The sequence below is a fragment of the Equus caballus genome, chromosome 9 (assembly GCF_041296265.1).
Source record: "Equus caballus isolate H_3958 breed thoroughbred chromosome 9, TB-T2T, whole genome shotgun sequence".
Taxonomy (NCBI): domain Eukaryota; kingdom Metazoa; phylum Chordata; class Mammalia; order Perissodactyla; family Equidae; genus Equus; species Equus caballus.
In genome coordinates this window covers 29,379,545-29,402,168 of record NC_091692.1, presented here as the reverse complement: position 1 = coordinate 29,402,168, position 22,624 = coordinate 29,379,545, and the positions used below count along the sequence as shown (strand labels likewise).

The window sequence follows — 22,624 nt, the reverse complement described above, 5'->3', positions numbered from 1 at the left end:
AGTCTGAGGAAGAGCTACACTTCATGATAAGAAACTCTATCGCTCTCTTCTGCATGCTTCTCCCTCTCTTGGCTGTTCCCCCAGGAACCAGCCATAGCTAGCAAACACCCTAGCAGGCAAGCGTTTTAGAAAGGAGGAGGAGGAGGAGGAGAAGGGAAAAGGAAAAAATCTAAATTTGCCAGTAACGCTTTCGGCTTTGGGTCTACTTATTACACCAAGGCAGCAGTGACGTGGCAGTCTACAGATTAGCCCCTAAGTCTCTTGGTTTTGTCTAGAAAAATGAACAATTAGGGTCATGGAGCTGGAATAACCTCAGACTATCCTCAATCTTTAAACAGTTAGGGAGCCCAGCTCACCGGCTGCAGGCCGGCTTGGGATTGAGTCCAGAAAACTGATTTGGAAAAACGCATCTGTGAAATGAGCAATTGCTCCACGGTTAGGTGCCTGAGTCCGGTGCCAGTGGGACCCCAGATAAAGGTCTGCTTGATCTAGACCACAGGGAAGTGGCCTTGAAAGTGAAAGTCCCCCTTGGAATTAACATCTGCTTTCAGTTCTAAGATGTGCAGATAAACAGGACACAGTAAATTAAGCCTTGGGAAAATATTTGTTACCATCATTCTTTGTTCAGATTATCCATCAACTTGTGATCATACCTTGGTGTCAAACAGAAATTTCTTAACCTGGCTGCTATTCCGGTATTCTTCTAGGTCCAGGTCAATGGCTTCGTACATTTTTTTTTTCCTCTTCAGTAAGAGGAGCCACGTGGTCATAGATTCCAGGGATCAGAATATGACCCGATGAGTCTACAAGGCTACCTACAAGATACACCCAGGAAACAAAGCCACACGGAGTCACCGGTATGCTGATGTTCTGGCCCTGGAGCAGGATCACTGGGGACTCTCCTGGGCTTGCAGCAGACCTTGTGACCGGCCCTGGTCCCCACAGCAGGGCCACTGACAGCAACTCACATCCCAGAGGTGATGGTCAGAAGAAAGAGCTGGTCACCAGGCAAACTCAGCCTGACTTGGACCCGCGTGAATGTCCACCTTGTCAATGGAGGGATGAAAACACACGGCTCTGCAGTAAATTCCATTGGGTATGACTTACCTGCATTATATCCCAGTTCTCAACTCCACCTTTATATCATAAACAAGCTTCTTTTTTTTAAATTTTATCTTATCCTGAGTTAAAAAGTAACACGTTCATTATTAAGAAACTTTTTTTTTTTTGAGGAAGATTAGCCCTGAGCTAACTACTGCCAATCGTCCTCTTTTTGCTGAGGAAGACTGGCTCTGAGCTAACATCCGTGCCTATCGTCCTCTACTTTATACGTGGGATGCCTACCACAGCATGGCTTTTGCCAAGCGGTACCATGTCCGCACCTGGGATCCAAACCAGCAAACCCCAGGCTGCCGAGAAGCAGAACGTGCAAACTTAACCACTGCGCCACTGGGCCGGCCCCCAAAATTTTCAATATATATGTTTATATATATATATATACACATACCTGAGAAACTGAAAACCATCACTCCTTCTCAATTTTTCTCCTCCTACATACACCATAATAATATAATAAATACTCATCTTTAATCAAAAGCATCATATCCCTGAGGTCTAGTCTATGAGATATACATCATGACCACAAAAGCCTCCACAGTGAATAAGAAGATACTCAAATCTGTTCTTTATGAAAGAGTTTTGGACCGATAGGAATGGGAGAAAATCATCAGTGACTATCTATAAAAGAAACAGAAGTCAAGATTTAGCAAACACTGCTCAATATCTTGAGAAAGTACTTATCAAAGATACAATGCAACTAGCAAGTAGACGAACAGAAATGACAGGAAAATGTCTCCAGGGCAGCCAACTTAATCCCCATTCAAGTAAAGACACTTCATAAAGATACGCTTCATATTCTTGATGGGACAGTCTTTCTTGACAATATCAGAAAATTACTGCGAAGCACTGTACTTTCAAATCTTTCTGTTAAAGTCGATAATTACAAAGCACAGAGTTGAAGGCTCTATGAGGATGGATGCCTTCCACCTAGTGATTGGACACCTGCTGTGTTCTAGGCCCCAGAGGAATGAATACACAGGACAGCGCTGTCTCTGACCACAAAAGGCTAAATATCAAGTGTGACCCGACATGAGCAGACCACCAGGTGGCTGGCTCTGTAGAGACGCAATTAAAGCCAAGGTAAACACTCTACCAAAATCTACAGTAGTGGGGACGGCAGTAGTGCGATACATACCGGGCTTCCCAGCACTCTGAGAATGATCATAGACAGCAAAGCCCTGAGGTCTGAGGGTGTCAAGGGAGCAAAATGTGAAGCGATGTCATCACTGTTCTGGTTTTCAACCACATCCTCCTTGGGCCCCCTCTCCTGGTCCTCCGAGGACTTTGCCCAGACTTGTGTAATCCCACTTTGGGGACAGTACTGCAGATTGCTGTGCATGCATCAGCCTCCCTGCAGGTCCTGAGTTATGGAATTCTCCTCATTTAGCCCAATCAAGCATGTTGTATACTGAGTAAATGACACAAACTCATTAGTAAAATTCAAGTCAAAATAATAAGCTGAGCACTGAGCGATTGGGACTGTCACTGATTGGCAGTCCACCCTCTAGCACCCTCACCAAAATCAAAACAAAACATCAAAGTACCGCCAATAATACAATCACTAAGTCTTCCCTTTAGGGTATGTCCCTCAACTTCTGCTGGCATTCTTGTGTGGAAGAACAGAGCTGCAAAGATGAATAAGAGACAGACCCTGCTCACAAACCAGCCAGAAAGATGCAGGGTAAAGAAATAACTCTGGGTCCACGTGCAAAGAGCTCTAAAGAGGGGCAAACCGTCAGGAGCACAGAGAGCACACGGTGAACCAGCCAAGGAGGAAGCGTCAGGGAAGACGACGGCATCACAGTGGGGCCTCAGAGGTTGAGTAGGAGGCGACAGGCACAGTCTCAGTGGTGAGAAGAGAGATGCATGTCTGAAACATCCAGATTGACAACAACGAAGACCCGAAATACTCTAGCAGCCAGGATGCTCAGTGTCCATCTTATGACACTGAGCTGTGACATTTTTCCTGTCAATTTAGCTGGTGTTACCAGACATTACCACAGTGCGTGTTTGTGTATTGGGGGATTCAGATGTCATTAGCAAATTAGGCTGTGATTTGAGCAGCGCGGGCTCTCCACATGTCACTGCACATCTCCCGTAGAACTGCCCGGCCCGGTCCTCGGTGTAGGTTTCCACCTCGGACCCTGTTTTCTCAGGACACAAAGCAGCCATCCCAGCTGCTGGCTCAGGCTGTGCCAGCAGACACGCATCCTGACAGGAGAGAAGCGACATGTCCTCCTTTTCCTTCCCTTTACATCCTACGGCGCCGTGATAGTTGGTGCGTCCTTCCGGGCTTCAGAAACAGTTCAGACCTTCACCGAGCCTTTCCAATCTAAAAACTTCTTGCCTTTCCCCTCACTTTCCACCAAGGGGGTCATCTCCTGCTATGTTGATGAGTTAGATCATTACAAGAAATACTTGAGCTCACTGCCGCAAAGTCTACAAATATCCCACCATTCTTAACCATCAATGACTCCTCTCCTGATTCCATTGAAAATTCATCTTGATCCTTGGTTTAGCCTAATTGTCTCCCTTCTTCCTCCTCTCTAGAGAAGTTTTATTATTGATTCCAAACGTCATGTTCTCTGCTAGCAATCTCCCCTCCCCTCCCCCATCGAATTCCTTTCACTCATTCAATCTCTTCATTGTTGAAACAACAGCCTCTCCTGAACCCATTTCTCTCTAGTTCTCGCCCCACGTCTTCCTTCCCCTTCACAATGAAGCTGAAAGATCAGTGTTCATGGAATTACCAGCTCCTCACTCCCCCACACTTCAGACAATGGTCTGTGTATTAATCAATCTTGATAATATCACAGCTATCTCCCCATAATTAAATCCAAAGAGTGTTTCTGCATCTTTCTATTACTTGGAACAAACGCAGAACCGGGCCACGATTTTCTTTTGGAATGATTCCCTGTCCTCCGTTTCTCGACATCTCAGGCTCCTGACTGCCTGTGAACCAGCTCACACTCCCTGGTGTCCTTCACAGGGTCCTTCTCACACAGCACTATTGCGAAAGCTCAGGACTCAATGTGAGCCCTATTCTCTCCATTGACCCTACGTTGTCTCAGTACTCTTGTGCATTTCTTCTATTGCTTCAATGCCTTCCACTGTTATCTCTATGATGACGATGTCTAAAAACCACGTCCAGATCTTATTTCTGAGCTATAATGCTCCAGGTGTATGTTATAGGCACCTTAAGCAAACATATTTCCAACGGAAGCTGTTAACTCCCCCTCGCCAACTAGACACCCCTTCACCTCTCAGTCTCCGATCTCGTCTGATGACTACAGTTGACATCCAGGGAGTGATGTTTAACGCAAACTCTCAGAACCACCTGACAGAACAAGCACTGCTGCTGCGAGCACACTGAGCAGTCACCCTTCATCTCCGCCCCAGGATCCACACTCGTATTCCTACTCTATACTCCGTTTCAGTTCAAAACGTCAGGTCCTCCGAGATCCCTTTGTTCAAACTGCTGCTGAAGTAAGCCTTCCCTCCCCGCCTGTTGTCTGGTGACTTTCCCTTCAGGCCACTGTGGAACAAATTAGGACATTCTTTTGATTGCATATTGTGTAACCTTTGAAATTGTCTCAAATAATTGTAAAATGATTATAATCACAGTGGATATTTGACAACCGAGATATGAAAGTAGAGAGCAGAATCCTGATTTTATAAAAACAAATGCATGTTGACCTCTGCAGGGAAAGTTCATCCTCTGTCGCACCAAACAGCATCATCCCAGGGGATGAGACAGTGAAGCACGAGGCCTGTGCTCATTAAAGAACAAGGTTCCTGCCAGGAGGCCAGTAAGTTTGTTTTTCCATTGTTTCACCTCACAGTTAGACGCTTTGCGTGCCCTACGTGAGCAATTCATTTGATTTTTTTTGTTTCTTTTCCAGATTGGCGCCTGAACCAACATCTGTTGCCAATCTTTTTCTTCTTCTTCCCCTTCTTCTTCTCCCCAACCTCCCCTCCCCAGTTCATAGTTGTGTATCCTAGTTGTAGGACCTTCTGGTTGTGCCATGTGGGATGCCCTCTCAGCATGGCCTGATGAGCCGTGCCATGTCCCTGCCCAGGATCCGAACCCTGGGCTGCTGAAGCGGGGCACGGGAACTCCACCACGTGGCCGTGGGGCTGGCCCCCCAACTCATTGAATTTAACATGTGCTCTCTCTCTCTCTCTCTCTGGGTTGTCTTGTTTCAGTTTCGATGGGCTGGGGAGTAAGGTGAACATCCCTGAGGACTCCCCTTGCTGAGTGGACATGTGTGGTCCTGGTGAAAGCCCTCACCCAGTGGGGCTCCTAGAGATGTGACTCAGGGCCACTAATTCCCTTTTGGTGCCTGGCAAACTGGGACTCATCTTCCTCTGTCTGCTATTTGCTCTGTATTATGTCTGCTCCTTTGGAAGACAAAAATTTGTGTCCAAAGGGAAAGTTCCAGAAATGCTTCCAGGGATGATGATGGGACTTTGATTTCCAAGTGAGTATTTCTGGCATCTGATTCAATTCCGTTGTCCTTAATCAAAAGCTGGCTCGTTCTGGATTGGTTCCATCCTTTCACAGCGATAGCACCATCTTCTACGGTCATTACCAAAAATGATCATTTCGTTTGAAAGCTCTTCCCTTAGAAGCCACTGCTGTGTTAGTACTTTATCAAGTTAAAACACTTAATTTTACATGCCTGGGTTTCTGTTTTGGTTTTTTGGTTTTTGAAAGCAGCTGAGCATGTTTGAACTGAAAATGAAAAGTATTTATTATGGAAGTACCCATGCTACCTCATTAGGATAGAATAGGACATATCATTTATTTGTTATAAGATGCGAAAATTCAGAAGTTTTCCCTTGATCGGTAAAATTGCCCCTCTCAAGAAAGGTTTTTTTCTTTATGTTCAGTAACTTATTTTGGAGACCCACGGGGTCATGTCCAGTGAGATAGTTCTGTTGGAGTGAGGATAGTGCTGCTACAACCTGTCCTTCGTGCCACCTGCGACATGCCCTACTCTGCACCAAAGACCAAGGACAGTCCTTCTGAAGACAGGGCTATGTTTGCATTATGAGTTGAGAGATGCTGAAAAGACCTCCTATGGTTTCCCTTATACCCTACACTACACAAATAGACACTTATGCTTTTAAGTCTTGACATTTCATCTCGAGTGTCTGTTAAAACGTGAGTATCTAGGATAGAAAGCGGCTGTCCTCCAGAATCTTACCAGGGTTTCCTGCTGGCCACTTTGGAGGACAGAGCAGAGTGACCCACTAGGGGAGGGGCGCATGACTGCCGGGCCTTGGGGAAGAGCTGACCGGAAGCTGACTCACCAAGGACTGTCCATGCTTGTCTTGGTTTGCAGTGACAGCAGCTGAACGCAACTTAAAGGATTTTAATTTGCATGCAGCTTTGCACAACAACTTTCCATCTTACTTCATCCTCCTTGCTTCCTGTGACATTTGGGGATGGGATAGTTTCAGGGATTCACTGAACTCGTTTACAGTGTTCAAATAGTCTTGTATGATGTGTGCGCTTGTTAATTGAGGTATAATTGACATATACTTTATATTAGTTTCATTTGTACAATATAATGATTTGCATGTATCGTGAAATAATCACCACGATAAGTCTAACTAACGTCTGTCCCCAGACGTAGTCAATATTCATTTTCTGGATGAGGACATGTTGTGTTTTAAGGTGCAGAAGAATCGGTAATGATGTCATACTTTTCCGTATGCAACTTGATGAATTTGAACATAAGTGTCCACCCATGAGACCATCACCACCATCGAGGCCATAAACATATCCATCATCTACCAAAGTTTTCTCCCACCCCCTTTACTATTATCATTATTTTGCTTTAAGAACACTTAACAGAATATATACTCTGTTAGAAATTCGAAGTACAAAACACAATACCGTGAGATTGCTACATTATACGCTAGGTTTAATTTTTAGAGGAACCTCCAGACTATTTTCCATCATTACAGTATTAGTTTACGTTCCCATCAACAGTTGCAAGGCTTCCTTTTCCTCCACAACCTCACCAACATTTGTCACCTCTACTTTTTTTGATAATAGCCGCCCTAACCGGTGTCAAGTGATATCTCCTTGTGGTTTTGATTTGCATTTCCCTAAAGATTAGTGATGCTGAGCACCTTTTCATGTGGCTGTTGGCCATTTGTGTGTCTTCTTTGGAAAAATGGCTATTGTACTCCTTTGCCCATTTGTTAACTGAGTGCCTTGGTGTTTTTGCTATTGACCCGAGAGATGAAAAAAGAAAAAAAATGTCCAGGCATTATGGATGCTTCCCAGTTGATGCAGATGATTTTGTCTTTATGGTGATGACAAAATATCGTGTTGTGTGCTTTTTCTTCAGCAGTTATCATAAGACTAGCAGTAGAATGGCAAAGCAGATAATCAGGATCTCCCGGGTTTCCAGTTTTACAACACAAATAAGACGAGTGGTAAGGAATTTTTGATTATTTCAAGGAAATTATTGAGATCACAGTCCGTGGAATGTAGGACTGACAGGTCCACGAGGAAATTAAAGTGAGGACATGGTGATCTGGCATCACTTCCGATCTGAAGGAACAGGTATCTTCTGTATGAATGTTTGAAGACATATTGGAAATCAGGAATTTGTGGTGGATGAATACATTTTCTGAAGGGTTTATTTCTTTATTTAGGAGGAAGATTACCCTGAGCTAACATCTGTGCCAGTCTTCCTCTCCTTTGTCCGTGGGATGCCTCCACAGCGTGGCCGATGAGTGGAGTAGGTCTGCACCTGGGATCTGAACCCGCAAACCTCAGGCCCCTGAAGCAGAACACACGCAACTTTAACCACTCAGCCATGGGGCTGGACTCTAACTTATTTAGTTGTGAACATGATCGTTTGGGTTATGTAAATGTCAGGACCTGGGAGTGAGTCGCTAAGAGTGGGGTAGTTGATAATGTCACAATTGATTTAGACCCTAAAGAGGCTAAGAGCAACAACTGGCCAATGGGTTAACCAAAGGAATAGTCAGAAAACACAGAAAGGATGGGAATTGGGATCTATAGTAAGCTGGGGGATCACGTGTCCTCAGAGAGAGTGCCAGGACTTGCACAGATGAGAATGGCAAGAGCAATAAAAGAGAATAAAATCACACTGAAACAAGGAGGGGGTGTTACGAGACGGGGGAGGAAAACTGATCTGGAGCAGTCCTGAGTTTTGACCTTGAGCTTTCTGTCCTTGACCCAAATCTGCTTGACGATGTCCTGGGACACAGGTCAGAAGAGCTCCAGAGGGAGAGAGGAAGGGTGGAAGTACAGGGAAACTGAGATAATTGTCCTAAGAAGCCATGCTTCATTTCTCATTTGGGTCCAGTTTCATGATTACTTTTACAGGATGAGAGGAAAAGAAGTGATGATGGTCAAGTCTTCGCAGAGGAAGCTGCGTGATCGTGGGAATCAACCCAAACCAAAGCCCGGATTAAGAATTCCCATCTCTTTGAGGATGCGCAGTTACATATTCAGAAGGCCAGTTACTAGAATGCCATCCCACCCAGCAGTGAGGGGTCACTGGGAGAGCACGTGGCACCAGCCCCAACAGGTCTGCTGGCAGGAGAGAAGTGGCAAGCCCTTTGGAACTTGCCGTAGCCTTGCAAAATTGCACCTTGCAGCAGAGGTGAATTCCTGCGGGGTGCGCTCGCAGGGGGTGCCCCGTCCAGTCCCATACACACCCCTGCCCTTCCTCAGATTTGGCAGAGATGATTCTGGGAACTGGTCTGGGCATCCCATAGCTCCACGGCCAACAATTGCTGGTGACTGTGGAAGATCTGAGCAAACAGGAGGGGACGGGGAAGAGGGCGGGAGAGAGCGATTGTGGACAGGCTCAGCAGCCAGGCAGAGAAAGTGAGCGCCCAAGAAGGATGTGCTGACAGCACCAGGAAAGAGAGGAGACGCTGGTGCCCCTGAGATGGAGCCCGGCACTTCACTGACGTCTCCTTGAAGGGTCCCACGTTTTCTTGCTTGAGCTCTTGCAACTTCAAGACATACCAATCCTTTTCTTTTATTAAACTCCTCTGTGGGACGTAGGAAGCATAGACAGGGATTTCTTGTGGAGGAGAGACTGGATTTCAGCTGAGTAGAGCAAGGAGGGCTTTCCGTTTCACGGTGCTCTCGCATTTTCCTTTCCGAAGTATATTATTTATCTGCGCTTGAAAGTCACAGAGAGTTACCGATTCGCGGGATGATTCCGTTGTCGCCCTCACAGCGACACAGTAAAACCTACCTAGTCGGAATGGATCATTCCTTCTGTGCAATACTCCGGTAGACTCCAAAGATCATTTCAAAAGCGCTGGTATATCTCTGTTCTCAAATAAGAGGTCTGCTTCCAGGTCTCCATTTTTCTGCTCTTTATTGCATGTTAATTCAGAGTTGCAAGGAGGAAAGACCACATTTGCCTCAATCTTTAGATCTCTATGTGCTGGAAATGGGATTCACAGAAATGGACAAGGCCTTTGAGGGATCGTGCTGTCAACAGAGACCTTTTCCGGCATCAGCAACGTGACAATAAACCGCTGCTTGTTAGGACTTGATTGTCTATTGGAGGGATGGAGCTTGCAGTATTATGGAAATCCTCTTTAGAATTGCTTACCTTCACGTGACAGATTTATCAGTTTCTGAGAGTGATGTGTTAAAATAACCTAGGGTGGCGCAGGGCTTAAACTGGCCCACTCCACTTTGGAGGCCCGGCATTGGCACGTTCGGGTCACGGTTGTGGACATTCACACCGCTTATCGGGCCATGCTGTGGCAGACATCCCACGTGTTAAATAGAGGAAGATGGGCACAGATCTTAGCCCAAGGCTAGTCTTCCTCAAGGGAAAAAAAAAAAAAAACCGAGGAAGATTGGCAATGGATGTTAGCTCAGGGTGAATCTTAGCCCTTGGGCATCTTCAGCTGTGGTCATTTGCAAAATATGTAGACCATGCATGTACTGGGCAAGCCCAGGCAGGACAGCGCAGCCGGCCTCCCGCCTGGGTGCTTGGGGCTGCTTGTTGTGGAGCCTCTGCTGGAACCGTCTGGGTGGATTCAGTGCAGAGAATGATGACAACGGACTGCCTTGCTTCACCCTCAGAGTTTCCCCTGAGTTTTCTCCATCTTGACATGCAAAGCAGACACTGTCTGGAGCCCTCGTGTTCCTCTGGGACTCGGGCTTCCCTCTGCTCCTCAGCCTGGAGAGGAGGAAGCCCACGTGTGGACTTCAGGAGATTCCTGACCGCGTTTTGTGGGCTAGCACGTCCTGGGCTTGAAGTCCCCAGGGAATGAGCAGAATCCAATCCAGGTAGGACTGCCATGACCCAGACCCTTCAGGAAGGCAGGTTATGGTCCCCTAACCAGGCAGAGCACCATGACCAGCCGCGGGGTTTGTGGAGGGCGAAGGGAAGATGAAATGGGTCCTGGAAGAAGGTGCTTATAAATACCAGCTACCGAGAGGGAACCAGCTGCAAAACCGTGCATTTGAGGAGTATGAGTATTATTTCTTGATTCTGTTTGGAATAAGTTAGAGTGCATGATATATTTGTGTGTGAGTGAACATATATATATAGCTCTCTCTCTAAAATTTATATCAAAGTAACATAAAGACTGATGAGATACAGGTGCTGCACATGTGGGCCTCTTTTTGCTGGCGATCAGTTCATTTTTGGCCATTGGAAGCCCAAAGAGGCAGCGAGTTATTGTCCTCTGCCGTCTGGTAGGCTCATGACAAACAAAGCGCTGCAACCAAAGGGTCGGCTCTCAGGAGCCTCACGGCCCTGTGAGGGAAACCCCTTGGACACGGTGTCTTCCTCCTGGGCCTGGACTAGCCTTGGGACTTGGCACTTCTCTTTCTCTGTGGCGGGAAGGTACAGCCGGCTCCGGCTTCCATTTAGAAAGTCACCTTCCTGGATGGCTGTGCCATACCAAGAAGGGCCTGGGCTGCTGGGAACCAGCATTTCTCCTCAGCTGCTGGCCGTACTGAGGAGGCCTCCCTGGCAGGGTTCACGCTGCTGTGTGTCTGGGTGACACTTGCAGCCATCAGAAAGGAGGGGAGAACTCAGAAGGGCCAAGCACTTCCTGTGGTCCTAGTCTTACAGGGTCTTTCCCGGGGTGGGGTGGGGGGGGGGCGTTCAAAATGCCAGGTGGTAACCCTCTAGCTCCTGGTCACCGGGTGGGTTCTTGGAGTGAGCTCGGAGCAGTGTCTGCTCACCACCAGACTGGAACCATTTAAGTGTTTTAATTTTGTCAGGCTGTGTTTACCCGTCATCCGTTTGCTTGCGTTCCCTGCTGGACCCCTCAACCACCCTCCTCTCACGACTCATCTCTGAAAGCTTCCAACGGGAAAGGTTCACACCCACACCATAAACGGAGCATAAGGCTGGGCAAGAGAACACAGCCCTCCGAGGGGCTGCATGGTTTATAGGCTCAGGTCCTCCTGCCCCGTTAGGATGAGTCAGAAACAACATGCCTGAGTGTGTGAACAGGTGATTGCCTGAGACCACACACCTCAGAACCACAGGGGCCCAGATGTCACCCTGGGCAGCGAGGGAGAGTATAGGTCATTCTTTGGCCAGGATTAGGGTATCTAATGTTTGCAAAGCAGACTCCACCCGTGATCCGTCAGACCCTGCCAGGGAGGAGTGGCCACGAGGTACGGGACAGAGAGGCCGAGGCATTCGAGGGAATTTCTGCCCTTCCAAGAATTGCAGAAGGAAGTGCACGGAGGCAGGAAATCCTGGTGGACAAGGAGCAGTGATGCGTCGGGAAGGATGCCCAGATGTAGCCTTCAAAGCTGCATCACAGATCTGTCCCCCTGGATACCAAACTTGCAGGGAAAGGAATTCAGAGCCGTGGACCAGGATCCCAGAGGATTCCAATCCAGGTGAAGGGTGAACATGGAGCCCCCAGAGGGGCCGGGGGAGGGAGGGTCCTGCCTGCCCTTAGTCCATCTGCACATGACCTTCTCCGGCCTTGACCCTCCACATGCACGTTTTGAGCTTTTACATCGTTCTCTGCACTTAGAGCTGCTGCTGTCCAGAGCCTCATTAGAAAACGACAAGTTCCTAACATCTGGTGAAGAGGAACCTCCACAAGAGAAGCCGAAAACGTGGCCTCTCCTCCAAAGGGGTGGAAAAGCAGCCACTGTCCTGGGGCAGGTCGTGGTGCTGGCCCGTGCCATTTTAAAGACACCCGCATTCCAGTGGTTGTTGCTCTGCCTGTGAAAGTACCTCCACCCTCTAAATGCCAGGAGCTCTGGGTGCTGTCTCTGCTCCTGGCCCACGTGAACCACACTGAAATGAAGCCGTCCTCTGAGTAAGGGGGGGCGCGGAGGTGTCCCTCAGTATCCAGGGAGGGGCCTGGCCCTTCTCCCTTCTCTCACATACAATAAGCCGAGACCCTGCAAGATTTCTTCATTCCAGGAGGAACGCGAGAGTCTGTGTCTCCTTGACACGAGCACAGGAGGGGAAAGAACCAGACCGTGACTCGCAGGCTGGAACAGAAACAGGATTTTAACATCAAATTCAAAACTAGCACTAACTACTAACACGAAAGAAATACGGCCCCTTCCCAAGTGGTAAACAGGCGCTGGGGTGGAGCTGCCAGGCCTGTGGGGTGGGGTCGTCCCCTCCCTCTTGGGCTCCAGGGCTCCCAGGAAAAGGCTTAGAATGTTCTTCTCCCCATCAGCATGGGAGGAGCCGGCCTGGGGCCCCGCGTGTTTCCCAGCCGCGTCCCCGCCGCTGAAGAGCAGGCTGCACTCGAGCTGTTGGAAGGACCGGGATCTGCCACTGTTGCTGGGTTCTGCGTCAGGGGTCTGGTGACTGAAGAGAAGACACTGATGATTGGGGGGGTCACACCAGTATCCCAGCCCAACACCTCAGCCCCACTGCATTCTGCTCCAAACCTTGTCCTGAGTGTTCAGTCAACACTACCCCATTGTCCCTGACATGGGAGCTGGCATTTCGCTTCACCCATTTCACAGAAGAGGAAGCTGAGTCCCACAAAGGTCAAGGGAATTGTCCCTCACAGGCCTGGTCAGCAGTGGAGCTGGGATCCCCGTGCCGGCTGTCCATCTCCCTAGGCCCGTGCTTAGCCCGAAGCTTTCCGGAGCCCCTGGCTTCAGTCCCTGCCTGTCTGGACACTCACCGAGCCCTGAGCTGAGAGACGCGCGGTTCTTCTTGGGCAGGAAAAACCGGCGCATCTTGCCGGCCCTCTCCTGTGGGGGCTCCAGGTGGCAGGACAGGCTGTAGCTAAAGGACAGAGGGGACTTTTCAGCTACCGGGAGCCACACCTCAGGTGACCCTCCCAGAGACGGCCAGCAGTTGGAGTCCCAGGGCCCCACGGGTGACCATGCGACAAGCCCCGGGACTGACCCGGAAGCCACGGGCACGGGCTCCCTGGAGCTGGCCATCAGAGAGAGTCCGCCTTGCCCTCACCAACTCCTGCCCCGCCTCACCTCTCATCCTCGCTGAGGGGCTCCATGGCCTCGAACCAGGCCCCAAATCGCTCCTCAGCCTCAATGTGGTAAAGATGGACTGCCTCCTGGAGCAGGAAGATCTGCTCAGTGACTTTGAATTCCTGGGAGAAAGGACATGATGCAGACGGGGCCTGGGTGGGGGACCGTGCTGGGGACTCAGACAGGTGAGAAGAGGGTCAAGGAGCTGGTCTGGGGTCTTGGCCCACATGGGAACCCTCCTTCCCTCCAATTCCGTGCAGGACTTGCTCGTTCTCACAGTTGGCTTGAAATAGCTCCTCCTGCAGGAAGGTGTCCTTGGTGCCAGCCCCTTCCCCCACGCACCAATGGGACGCCTTTCCCAGCTCTGGGTGCCGAACTCTCCCAAGAAAAGCAAGGCCCAAGGCATCGGGCCAGAGAAGGTCTTCCCCGGAGGAGTCTCTGATTGCCACAGCCCCACCCTCCGCACGGGGAGGCCACAGCTGCTCACCTCACTCCTTTTCTTGTAATTGATCTCATTTCCCTGGAAGGCAGAGAGCCAAAGTCCATGAGCAACAGCCCCCTTAGCCCATAGCTAGCTCCCGTCTCCACCCTGTCTCAGGTTGCACTACCAGCAGGGTTGACCAGGGAGCAGGCGCTACCAGAAACGGGAATGGGTCCCGGGCAAGACTCTGAGCTCCAGAGCAAGGAGGCCACGAGGCTATGGCTCAGGGACATTCTAAGACAGCCCTCTCTGACAGACAGACAGACTGAGGCCTCAGGCAGGAAGGGATGCTCAGCCACTCGTGTGCTTCCTGCCTTGGAGGGGCCTGGCTTCACTCCCTGCAGGGGCGGGGCCTGAGGGAGAGGCTGAGTCCAGCTCAGACACACCCTCCAGCAGCTCCGCAGTCAGGCAGCCTGGACTGGCGGCTCACCTGGATCCTATATTCACTCATCACTGAGATGGGCATGACACCCAGCTCCCGGGGTGGCTGTGAGGCCCTCACGAGAGGACTTTGCCAAGGGTTGCGAGCTCAGGCCTCAGTGCAAGTCTCTCCTCCCAAATCTCCGAATCCTGATCCCCAGCCCCACCTCCAGGCTCACTCACCTCCAGGTAATCCTCCATGTTGGTGTCCAGCAGCAGCAGGTAATTGAGGAATGTGCCAAGGAAGGGGACGAGCCCCTGTGCCAGCGGGGTGGAGATGGTGATGAGATCCCGCTCTCAGGAGCCGTCAAAGACCTCTCCTCCACTCCTCACCCCAGCCTCCTGCCCAGCCCAAGCTACCCACCTAGGCGGCCTCCCCCCAATTTCCTCCTCTTCTCTCCTCCAGGAACCCCAAACTCCTCCAGGCACCTCCCAGCAGCCGGCTCTGGCAAAACCCAGGGTCCGTGGTCCCCGCCCCTCCCTGTCCCAAATCCGTTGTGCGCCCATCCGTTCCAGGCCTCCTCCTGGTCACTTCCAATGCAGGCATTTCAGGTCTGTGGCACCAGGAGCAGGGCTGGAGGAGAAAGGCTCCCTCTCTGCTGGTAGAGACCTCCGGATAGGAAGGGGAGTCCCCTCTCCTGCGACTCCTGGGCCCCTCCTCCACAGGCACCCTTACCTTCTGGGCACCTATGGGGCCCGCCTCCAGGCTGGTCAACAGAGAGGTCGCCTCCTGCCAGGGTGTTGACAGGGCCAGTGAGCCGATGCTGCCCTCCAAGAGTCCTCCCAGACCCCTCCCAGATCGGGGACCCTGGACATGTGGCCCCAGTCACCTGGTGCCCCTGCGGCTCCCACCTCCAGGGTGCTCTGACTCCAGAGCCATCCCAGCTCCAACACTCACTCCTGTGTGACCTTGGGCCCGCCCAGGCCTCCCTGAACCTGTTACCTCGTCCGGAAAGTTTGAGGAACTCTGTCTGCCTCCCACAGTCTCCTGAGGCCCAAGCGTCATCTGACCGTCATCACTGCTCTCCGCTCAAGCCTGCCTTTGGAGCCAGGTCTAAGCTCCCCACATTCCTCCCCACCCTTGAGCCTCGTCACCCACTGTGAGGCCTGCGCCGCGGCTCATCTCCCTCTGGCTCCCAGATGAGGAGACCAAGGCCCACACAGGGGCAGGGACTTGCTCAGGGGGCCCCAGAGGAGAGGCTGCTCCCCCTCCCAGCCACAGGCCCCTGTCTCCTCTGCCTTCACACCACCCTCTGCCCAGCCGCTGACCACAGTGCTGTCCTCGGGACTCTCAGGCTGTGTTCGGGCCCCCAGCTGGGCCGAGCCATGGATGGAGGGAGATGAGGTGTCTCAGGAGGCCTGGTCTAGTGGCTTCTGCCAGCCCCAACCCCCAGGAGTCTCTGATCCCAGGCCGAGGCCAAGGCCTTGCTAAAGCCCTCAGCTCCCTAGGATCCCCTCAGGGAGTTCCCCTGCACAGAATTCTTTCTTCATCCGCTCAGGATGGGGACCCCGAATGCCACGTCTGACTAGCAGGGGAGGGGGCGGCCAGGGCACTGCGGGGTGGCATTTGCTTTCTGTTTTACGAGGAAACTTCTGACGTCTGGGCAGGAAGGATCCCTGAAGAAGCCATCAGTTCCCTGGGCACTTGCCCTTGCCCTCCGGGGCACATGTCATCGCCAACAAGGACCTGGGTGAGCATCCCACTGGGACTGTCTGCAGCGCCCACTTTAGGGGCCAGAGTGGGGAGTCACCGAGGGGACACAGATCTGTCCCGGGTCCAGTGTCCGTCCCAAGGCTGGGAAGCCCCTGAGTGCCCCCGGCCCGTGGGATCCGGCAGTGCCCATCCCTCAGGCAGGCAGGGTGCCCTCTTGCGAGGCACAGTGAAGACAGAAGGAGCAGTGGGCCCTGGCTTCCTGAGCACAGACTGGGCTGCCTTCGGAAGAGAGGAAGCCCGCCCACTCGCTCCAGCCAGTGGCCAGGAGGAAGATGCAGGGCAGCTGATGGAGCAGCATGGAAGCCAGACACCGGCACCTTCTGCCAGGTCCTCAGCCTCCTGGAACAGTCCAGCCCGCACCATTCTATCCCATGCCCCTGGCCTCCTGTCCCAAACTGCCCCCACCCGCCCATGGAGCTAGCACATCCCTCTTCCTGTCCATCTTTTCCTGACCAACTTCACGTGACAGGAGAACCAAAGCTCATCCTGCCGGGTCCCCTCCCCTCTCGCTCCCCCTCCTTCCAGATGCGCAGCCTCCGTCTTACCTTCACCAGCTGCCTCCTGCTCACCCACTGGTCTTTGATGAACCTCTTCAACTTTCGAGAGCTCTTCCTGAGGGGAGAGGAAAGGAGGAAAGAAAACCCGGGGCGGTTGAAGGCGAAATGCCTTTTGCTGAGAACCCGGAAGGTTCAAAGGGCCTGGGGCCTGGACGAGGGTTTTCCCTGGGTTCTTCGGAGCTCTGAGGTCACCGTGGGACTCGGGTGGAGGCTCTCCTGTGGTCACCTGGGGCCTCCATTCCCACTCCGACTGAGCACATTGTTTCTAACAGTGTTGGTTGCCGATGAGGGCTCCGTTGCTGCGAAGTACACCCTTGGAAATCTCCAGTGTGGCTCAGTCCAGGATGTGCCAAGGGGGGAACCTGACTCCTGAAGCAGAACCACTGCCTAGGGTCTCAGAGAGTCTCAGAGACCCGAGAAAGGAGGCCAGTCCCCATCCCTAGGGTCCGCTGCCTCCCAGATGGTCCTAGCTGAATGAGGGGTCCATGGCAGTCGTACGGGGGATGTCTGGTCCGCCCTGGTGGTGCTTGGATGGAGCACGGCCTACCCACCTGGCAACTCGTCCCCATGTCTTTTGCAGACGGCCGATGGAGGGGCTCTGCAGAGCAGACACGATGGCACGCAGGGACGCATAATTTCCAAGGACTCGGCACTCCTGAGGAAGGGAAGGGAATGAGCTGCGACGGCGGGCTGGAGCCCTGCTTCCTCTGGCTTGTGTCCCCTCATGGGCTTCTGCTGTCCTGGATGAGGCAGATGCCCAGGGAAGCGAGGGAGGGCACACCTGGGAGCTGATGAGTAACGCTCGCGGGCAGGAAGATTTTAGCTCAACCCAGGGCGGGAAGGGAGCTTCCCACCACTGGGACCAGCACTCAAGGTCAGCAGGCCCTTGGCAGCAAGGGGCCTAGGACTTTGCCGAGGCCCAGACCACCGACTTCAAGGCTGAAAGCTGCGAGAGGAGAAGGGGCAGTCCCCCTGACTCCAGGGAGGGGCTCCCTGGGCCCTGCCACTGCTTACCTTGGCCACCTGAATCCACAGCTCGACGACTCTGGCCCTGTCCTGGGCCGTCATGCTGAGGTCCCCAAGGCACGTCGTGATGACACACCCGGACACGTGAAGAAACTGGTTGATGGTGGCCCCAACGGTGGGAGCCAGGTACTCCTTGCTCCCATTGGGCCGCTGGCACCACACAAAACCCAGGCAGTGGCGGGGCTCCACCTTCTTGAACAGCTCCTGGGGAGGATGGGGACTGTCACCTGACCCTGCCACACCCGAGCTCAGAGTCTGCAGGCCCCCACAGCCCCAGGCAGGAGGCACTGGTCAGCTGCAGCTCAGGAACCTGAGGAGGTGGCCTGAAGCTTCTGGGAGTCTCTGGGTTTTGTGTGTGTCCACTGAGGCCGCCCAGCGCAGGATGACCGAGGACCCACTAGGGGCGGGGAAGAGAAGTCCCATTGGCTCGCAGCCCAGTCTTGCTTCCCCCAAGCACCAGAACACGGCTCACACCTGCCCATCTCAAGGGGCATCTTCCACCCGTTCCCATCACCCTCTGGTCCCACTCCCCTTTCAGATGCACGTTCCCCCGAGGCAGCAACAACCGTGGGCTTTGTTTGCCTGTCTTCCACGTAGGTAAGGACGCACTAGGTGTCTAACAAGTACGGAGGCTGTTGAGGCCTCCTGGGCCGATGGGTGAGTGACCCAGGACTTGGCAGCACTCCAGTGAGCTTCCCTCCCCCACCAGAGGGCTATTCTCTGCCCCGCTTCCTCTCTGTTCGACCTCCTCCATCTGCACAGCCACTCTGCCCAGCAGGTGCCCTTAGTGTGCTCTCTACTGTCCATGTGGGGACAGCAAGACTTGGGGGCCAGAAGGTGGCCCAGGTCACCCGGTGGGTAAGTGGGGGAGCTGTGACTTGCACCCACATCGTTGGATTGCGGCTGAGGGAACAGGAGGTCTGGGGCAGCTGATGGCCCACCAAGGCGGGCCCCACCTAGCCCAAGAGCCCCGCTGCTCACCGCATCCATCCGCGTCAGCTGCTCGGCCACCAGCTTCGGAGGGAAGTCCAGCAGCTTAGGCCTCTCCTCTCTCAGCTCGGCGCTCACTTCTGCGGTGACTTCGGCAGCTGGAGGCAGAGTTCGTCCAAAAGTCAATGGCGCATCTTGCTCCAGCTCAGAAGCTGGCACTGGGGCTGAAGCTGATGGCGCTCGCTCCGGCCCTGGAGAGGCCGATGGAGGTGAGGCTGCCGGTGGTGAGGCTGCCTCCAGCTCCGGCGCGGACGGTGGAACTACAGCTGGAGCTGCCTCTGGCCCCGGAGCTGGCCCTTGCTCTGGCTCTAGAGCCGGCAGGAGCTCTGGAACTGGCGCTGCAGCAGGAGAAAGAGAAAGTTTCAGCTACGTACCCGACTTTACAAGACAGGAGAGACTCCGCTGTCTTGAAGGGAACCCCAGCCCATGAACCCCACCGCAGACAGTCTTCCCAGACTGCAGTCCCCTCACCTTCCAGCTCTGCCCTCCTGGGCCCCAGATGTTGCAGCTGGACCTGGGGAAGGTAGGCAGGGCCTCCCAGGTGCGACCCAGGCCAGATGACACGCGGAGAGGCCAGCCGCATCCTGAAAGAGGGAAAGGGCGTGGGCTCCCAGAAATCCTGCATTGGGTCCAGCCAGGTTCCCACCATAGAAGACGTGGTACTGGGCGGAAGCAGTTGGGCCACAGAGCCAGAGGCCTGGCCGTCACTTGCACACTGTCCTCCCAAGGCACCCTGCTTTGGGTCTGGGCCCTATGCCTGCCCCTTTCCACCAGGGGGGAATCCCACCCCGGCGCTGACTCCTGTGTGGCCATCCTGGCAGTGGCAGGCCTGCTCATCCAGCAGGTGGAACACGGGGTTTGTGTGAGTCTCTTCTTCCCACTGCCACTCTTCTCGCAAAGAGCCCGGACACAGTCCAGCCCAGCCCTCCACGCCCTTGTGCAAGTGGACTGAGGACTGAGGCCGATGTGTGAGCAGCTCGCTAACACCCCTTCTCTTCTGGGCCTGCTGGTGGTGGTCAAAAGGGGTGGATATGGAGAAGGGGAAGCGGAGGGAGGCGGGACTGTGGTGGGGATGGGTCGCTAGGGAACAGCTCAAGCCAGCCTCCCCTCTGGTTCCCAGGGGCTCTGGGACCCCACCCACAGCTCTCTTTCACTCCTGTCCCCTTGGAGTAGAAGCCATCAGACCTCAGCCCTCCCAGAGGAATCAAAAGATGAGTGAGATCAGAGTTGTGCCGGGCCCGCCCCAGCCACAGTCCTCTGTCCTCTTGTTCTCCCCCAGCCCTGTTCTGTGGAGACAGGAGGCCCTCGTCTGGCACTCAAAGAACACTCAGGTCTTCAGTTGGCGCTGGGGTCCATCATGCATGAGACCGTGGGAAGAGGCCTCCAGTCGTAAAGGAGCATAGGAGGGCATCCCCTGGGACAGGCGGGGGACAGGATCTGTGGATGATATGGTGTGTGACTATCTGAGTCTCAGGCTGCTGGGGGGGTCCAGGGGCTGTGTCTGCTTCATTCACTGCGTTGTGCCAAGTGTCTCTAAAGCTCCTGCATGTCACAGGTGCTTAATATACAGTGTTCTCGAATGAACTCCAACCAGAAGCATCCCCGGTAGCTGAGTGGGCCTGGGGCCCCTCTGCGGCCCCGGAGACCCCTCCTTGGCTACTCCGAGGACCCTCCCCACGACCAGCTGGATGGAATCCCACACTCCCTGCCAGAGTGCTTTCTGTGTGCCTTTGCAAACTCAGAAAGGGCCCATCCCAGCGATGGGGGAGCAGACTGCTCTTCATCGGGGAGAGGGAAAGAATAACCAGGAACAACCACGGCACGTCTCTCAGCCCCTTCTGTAGAGCCAGGCCCCAGAGAAGCACCTGCCGTGGCTCATCCCATTCGTGCCCACCAGAACCCGATGAAGTTTATCCTTTCCCACTCCACTTTGCAGAGGAGCAATCGAAGCTCAGCGAGATGGAGGGCCGTTTCCAAGACACACAGCTGGCAGGGGGCAGAGTCACCACTGTGCTGAGGAGGGGCTGGGCACTCACGTAGCAAGTAGGTGGTCCAGGACCCCGTGGGAGGTGAGGACAGCCGCGCAGTTGAACATGATGGTGGTGACGTTGGCCATGTTTCGAGGCACCAAGGCTGGTCCTATGGACTGCGGCAGCCTCTCCAGCAGGCCTGCCTGGAGTGCCCGCATCCTGCAGGCCTCATTCCGCTGCCCGAGTGACTCTCCACGCTGGGTGAGATGAGGAAGGACACAGAGGCACCAGCACCAGCGTGAACCTCCAGGAAGTCAAGGTCTGGAGGTCCCCCAGGAACTGTGAGCCCCTCAGGGATGTGTGCAGAGGAGGGACAGGATTGCCCACAGCCAACCGGTTTCCAAGCTTGAAAAGTCCAATTTGAGTTTGGGCAGGGGAGGATTATACGATGAGTTCCTCAGGACACTTGGTTGGCTTGGCAAGGACAGACCGCCCCGCACCAAAGCGTGCATTAAGAGCACTAACCAGCGAATCCAACACAAACATCCCCATTCTAGAGATGAGAGGATGGAAGCTTCGGGCTGCCAAGTGGCTGCTCAGGGTGCTGTGGGTCGGAACTGAGAACCGCCCTAAGCCAGGGCTGCAGGACTCCCCCGCTCCCCCACCTGAGGCTTCATGTGCTCCTGACATGAAGGGAAATGTCTGGGGGGAACCTCAGCCCTCCCCAGTCGGGAGACAGTGCACAGGCAGACAGACGCTGTGAGGATCTGGCTGACTACAAGAAAGGACGCTGGTTTTTCTTTCTTTGACACGAAAGGGAGGTTTGAGACCCTCGTTACAGAGGTCTCAGATTCAGAAAATGGCAAATTTCAAAGATGCCCCTGGCCGAGTGTGAAGCGCAAACATCAGTGTTTTGTCTACTCCGCCTAGGGTTAGGAAAGAGCGACTTCCCACCCTCCTAGGTAGCTGGTGAGGAGGCGTGGAAGTCCAGATGCCTTTGGGACTGGGCCCTTGGGACACTCCAGTGGGAAAGCCCTGGGCGGGTCCAGGGGAGGGCTCTAGATTTGAATCTGGATTGTGGACACACCCCGGTGACCTCAGGGCCCCGGGTGTCACTCACTCTCACCTCAGTCCAGCCCCGGGCAAGGTCGGCGGTCTGCTGCACTTGCCCCCTGTCCAGGGAGATGGAGCCGTAGGACCCATGCGCCAGCTCCTGGACCATCTCCTGGGTGGAGCTCTGCAAAGACAGCGTCCGGTGGCCGCGGCGGCAGGTAGCAGGGGCCTGCCTGCACTTGCCCACAGGGGGAAAACTCTCCCGCACACCGAGCACAGACTGAGGGGCATCCGCATAGACCTCCAGAGAGGGAGCGAATGAGATGACACCTCATGGGCTTGGGATTCACCTACGGGTAGGGCAGCTTGGCCCCCAGCACTCACCTTCCATCCTGCCAGCCACCACCTGGGATATGAACACGACATACCGCCAGGCTTCCAAGCCCTAACCGTCTGCTCCCGTCCAGGGTAGCTCCACGCTCATCCCTGCCTTCCGTCACTCCATGCCCGCCAACACACACACACAATAAGGGTCAAGGGGTGTGGGGCTGCCCGCATGGGAGGGTGGGATCACACTTGTGGCCTGACCCGGAGTGGCCCGCCCTGGGCTGCCTTCTGTTACCTGAGGGTTCCTTCTTCCGAACGGCCCGAGGTCTTGGAGGTGCGGTCTCAGCCAATGTCGACAGCGACGGAAAAGATTGTCGTTCTTGGCTTTCCGTGCGCCAGAGCCTCGCAAAGAGGGGATACATGAACACATCCTCCTGTGTCGAGTGTCTCTGGTCAAATGGGCTATGTGTACAAAATGGCTGCCTGGTGACCAGAGTTCTA

General features: G+C 53.6%; 2 protein-coding genes across 3 annotated transcripts; both read right to left on the bottom strand.

The window, feature by feature from the left end:
* Positions 1 to 12,623: 12,623 nt before the first annotated feature.
* LOC138915535 (ral guanine nucleotide dissociation stimulator-like) lies at positions 12,624 to 14,807 on the bottom strand. 2 transcript variants are annotated; one of them, XM_070222255.1, is made up of 5 exons: positions 14,670 to 14,807; positions 14,073 to 14,105; positions 13,586 to 13,707; positions 13,276 to 13,379; positions 12,624 to 12,950 (listed from the first exon to the last, which is right to left on the bottom strand). In XM_070222255.1, the coding sequence occupies exons 1-5, from the start codon at positions 14,685 to 14,687 to the stop codon at positions 12,793 to 12,795; spliced, it is 435 nt and encodes a 144-aa protein (XP_070078356.1). In that variant the 5' UTR covers positions 14,688 to 14,807; the 3' UTR covers positions 12,624 to 12,792. The 2 variants fall into 2 exon arrangements, with proteins under 2 accessions (XP_070078356.1, XP_070078355.1); XM_070222254.1 differs by lacking the exon at positions 12,624 to 12,950 and having other exon boundaries at positions 12,986 to 13,379.
* Positions 14,808 to 14,850: 43 nt separating this feature from the next.
* Positions 14,851 to 22,616, bottom strand: LOC138915529 (ral guanine nucleotide dissociation stimulator-like). Its single transcript, XM_070222239.1, has 9 exons — positions 22,419 to 22,616; positions 21,870 to 21,980; positions 20,810 to 21,000; positions 19,245 to 19,357; positions 18,765 to 19,111; positions 17,772 to 17,987; positions 17,309 to 17,412; positions 16,746 to 16,812; positions 14,851 to 15,216 (listed from the first exon to the last, which is right to left on the bottom strand). The coding sequence occupies exons 1-9, from the start codon at positions 22,551 to 22,553 to the stop codon at positions 14,851 to 14,853; spliced, it is 1,650 nt and encodes a 549-aa protein (XP_070078340.1). The 5' UTR covers positions 22,554 to 22,616.
* Between the last annotated feature and the right edge of the window lie 8 nt (positions 22,617 to 22,624).

Coding starts and splice junctions, on each gene's coding strand:
- LOC138915535 (XM_070222254.1), bottom strand. Junction 13,708..14,072: donor ATTACAAGAAAAGGAGTGAG/GTGAGCAGCTGT, acceptor CCTTTCTCCCAG/GAATTCAAAGTCACTGAGCA. Junction 13,380..13,585: donor CCCCTCAGCGAGGATGAGAG/GTGAGGCGGGGC, acceptor TCTGTCCTTTAG/CTACAGCCTGTCCTGCCACC.
- LOC138915529 (XM_070222239.1), bottom strand. CDS start 22,553: ATGTGTTCATGTATCCCCTCTTTGCGAGGCTCTGGCGCACGGAAAGCC. Junction 19,112..19,244: donor CAGGAGGGCAGAGCTGGAAG/GTGAGGGGACTG, acceptor CTCCTGCTGCAG/CGCCAGTTCCAGAGCTCCTG. Junction 15,217..16,745: donor GCAGGAGGCAGCTGGTGAAG/GTAAGACGGAGG, acceptor ACACCCTGGCAG/GAGGCGACCTCTCTGTTGAC.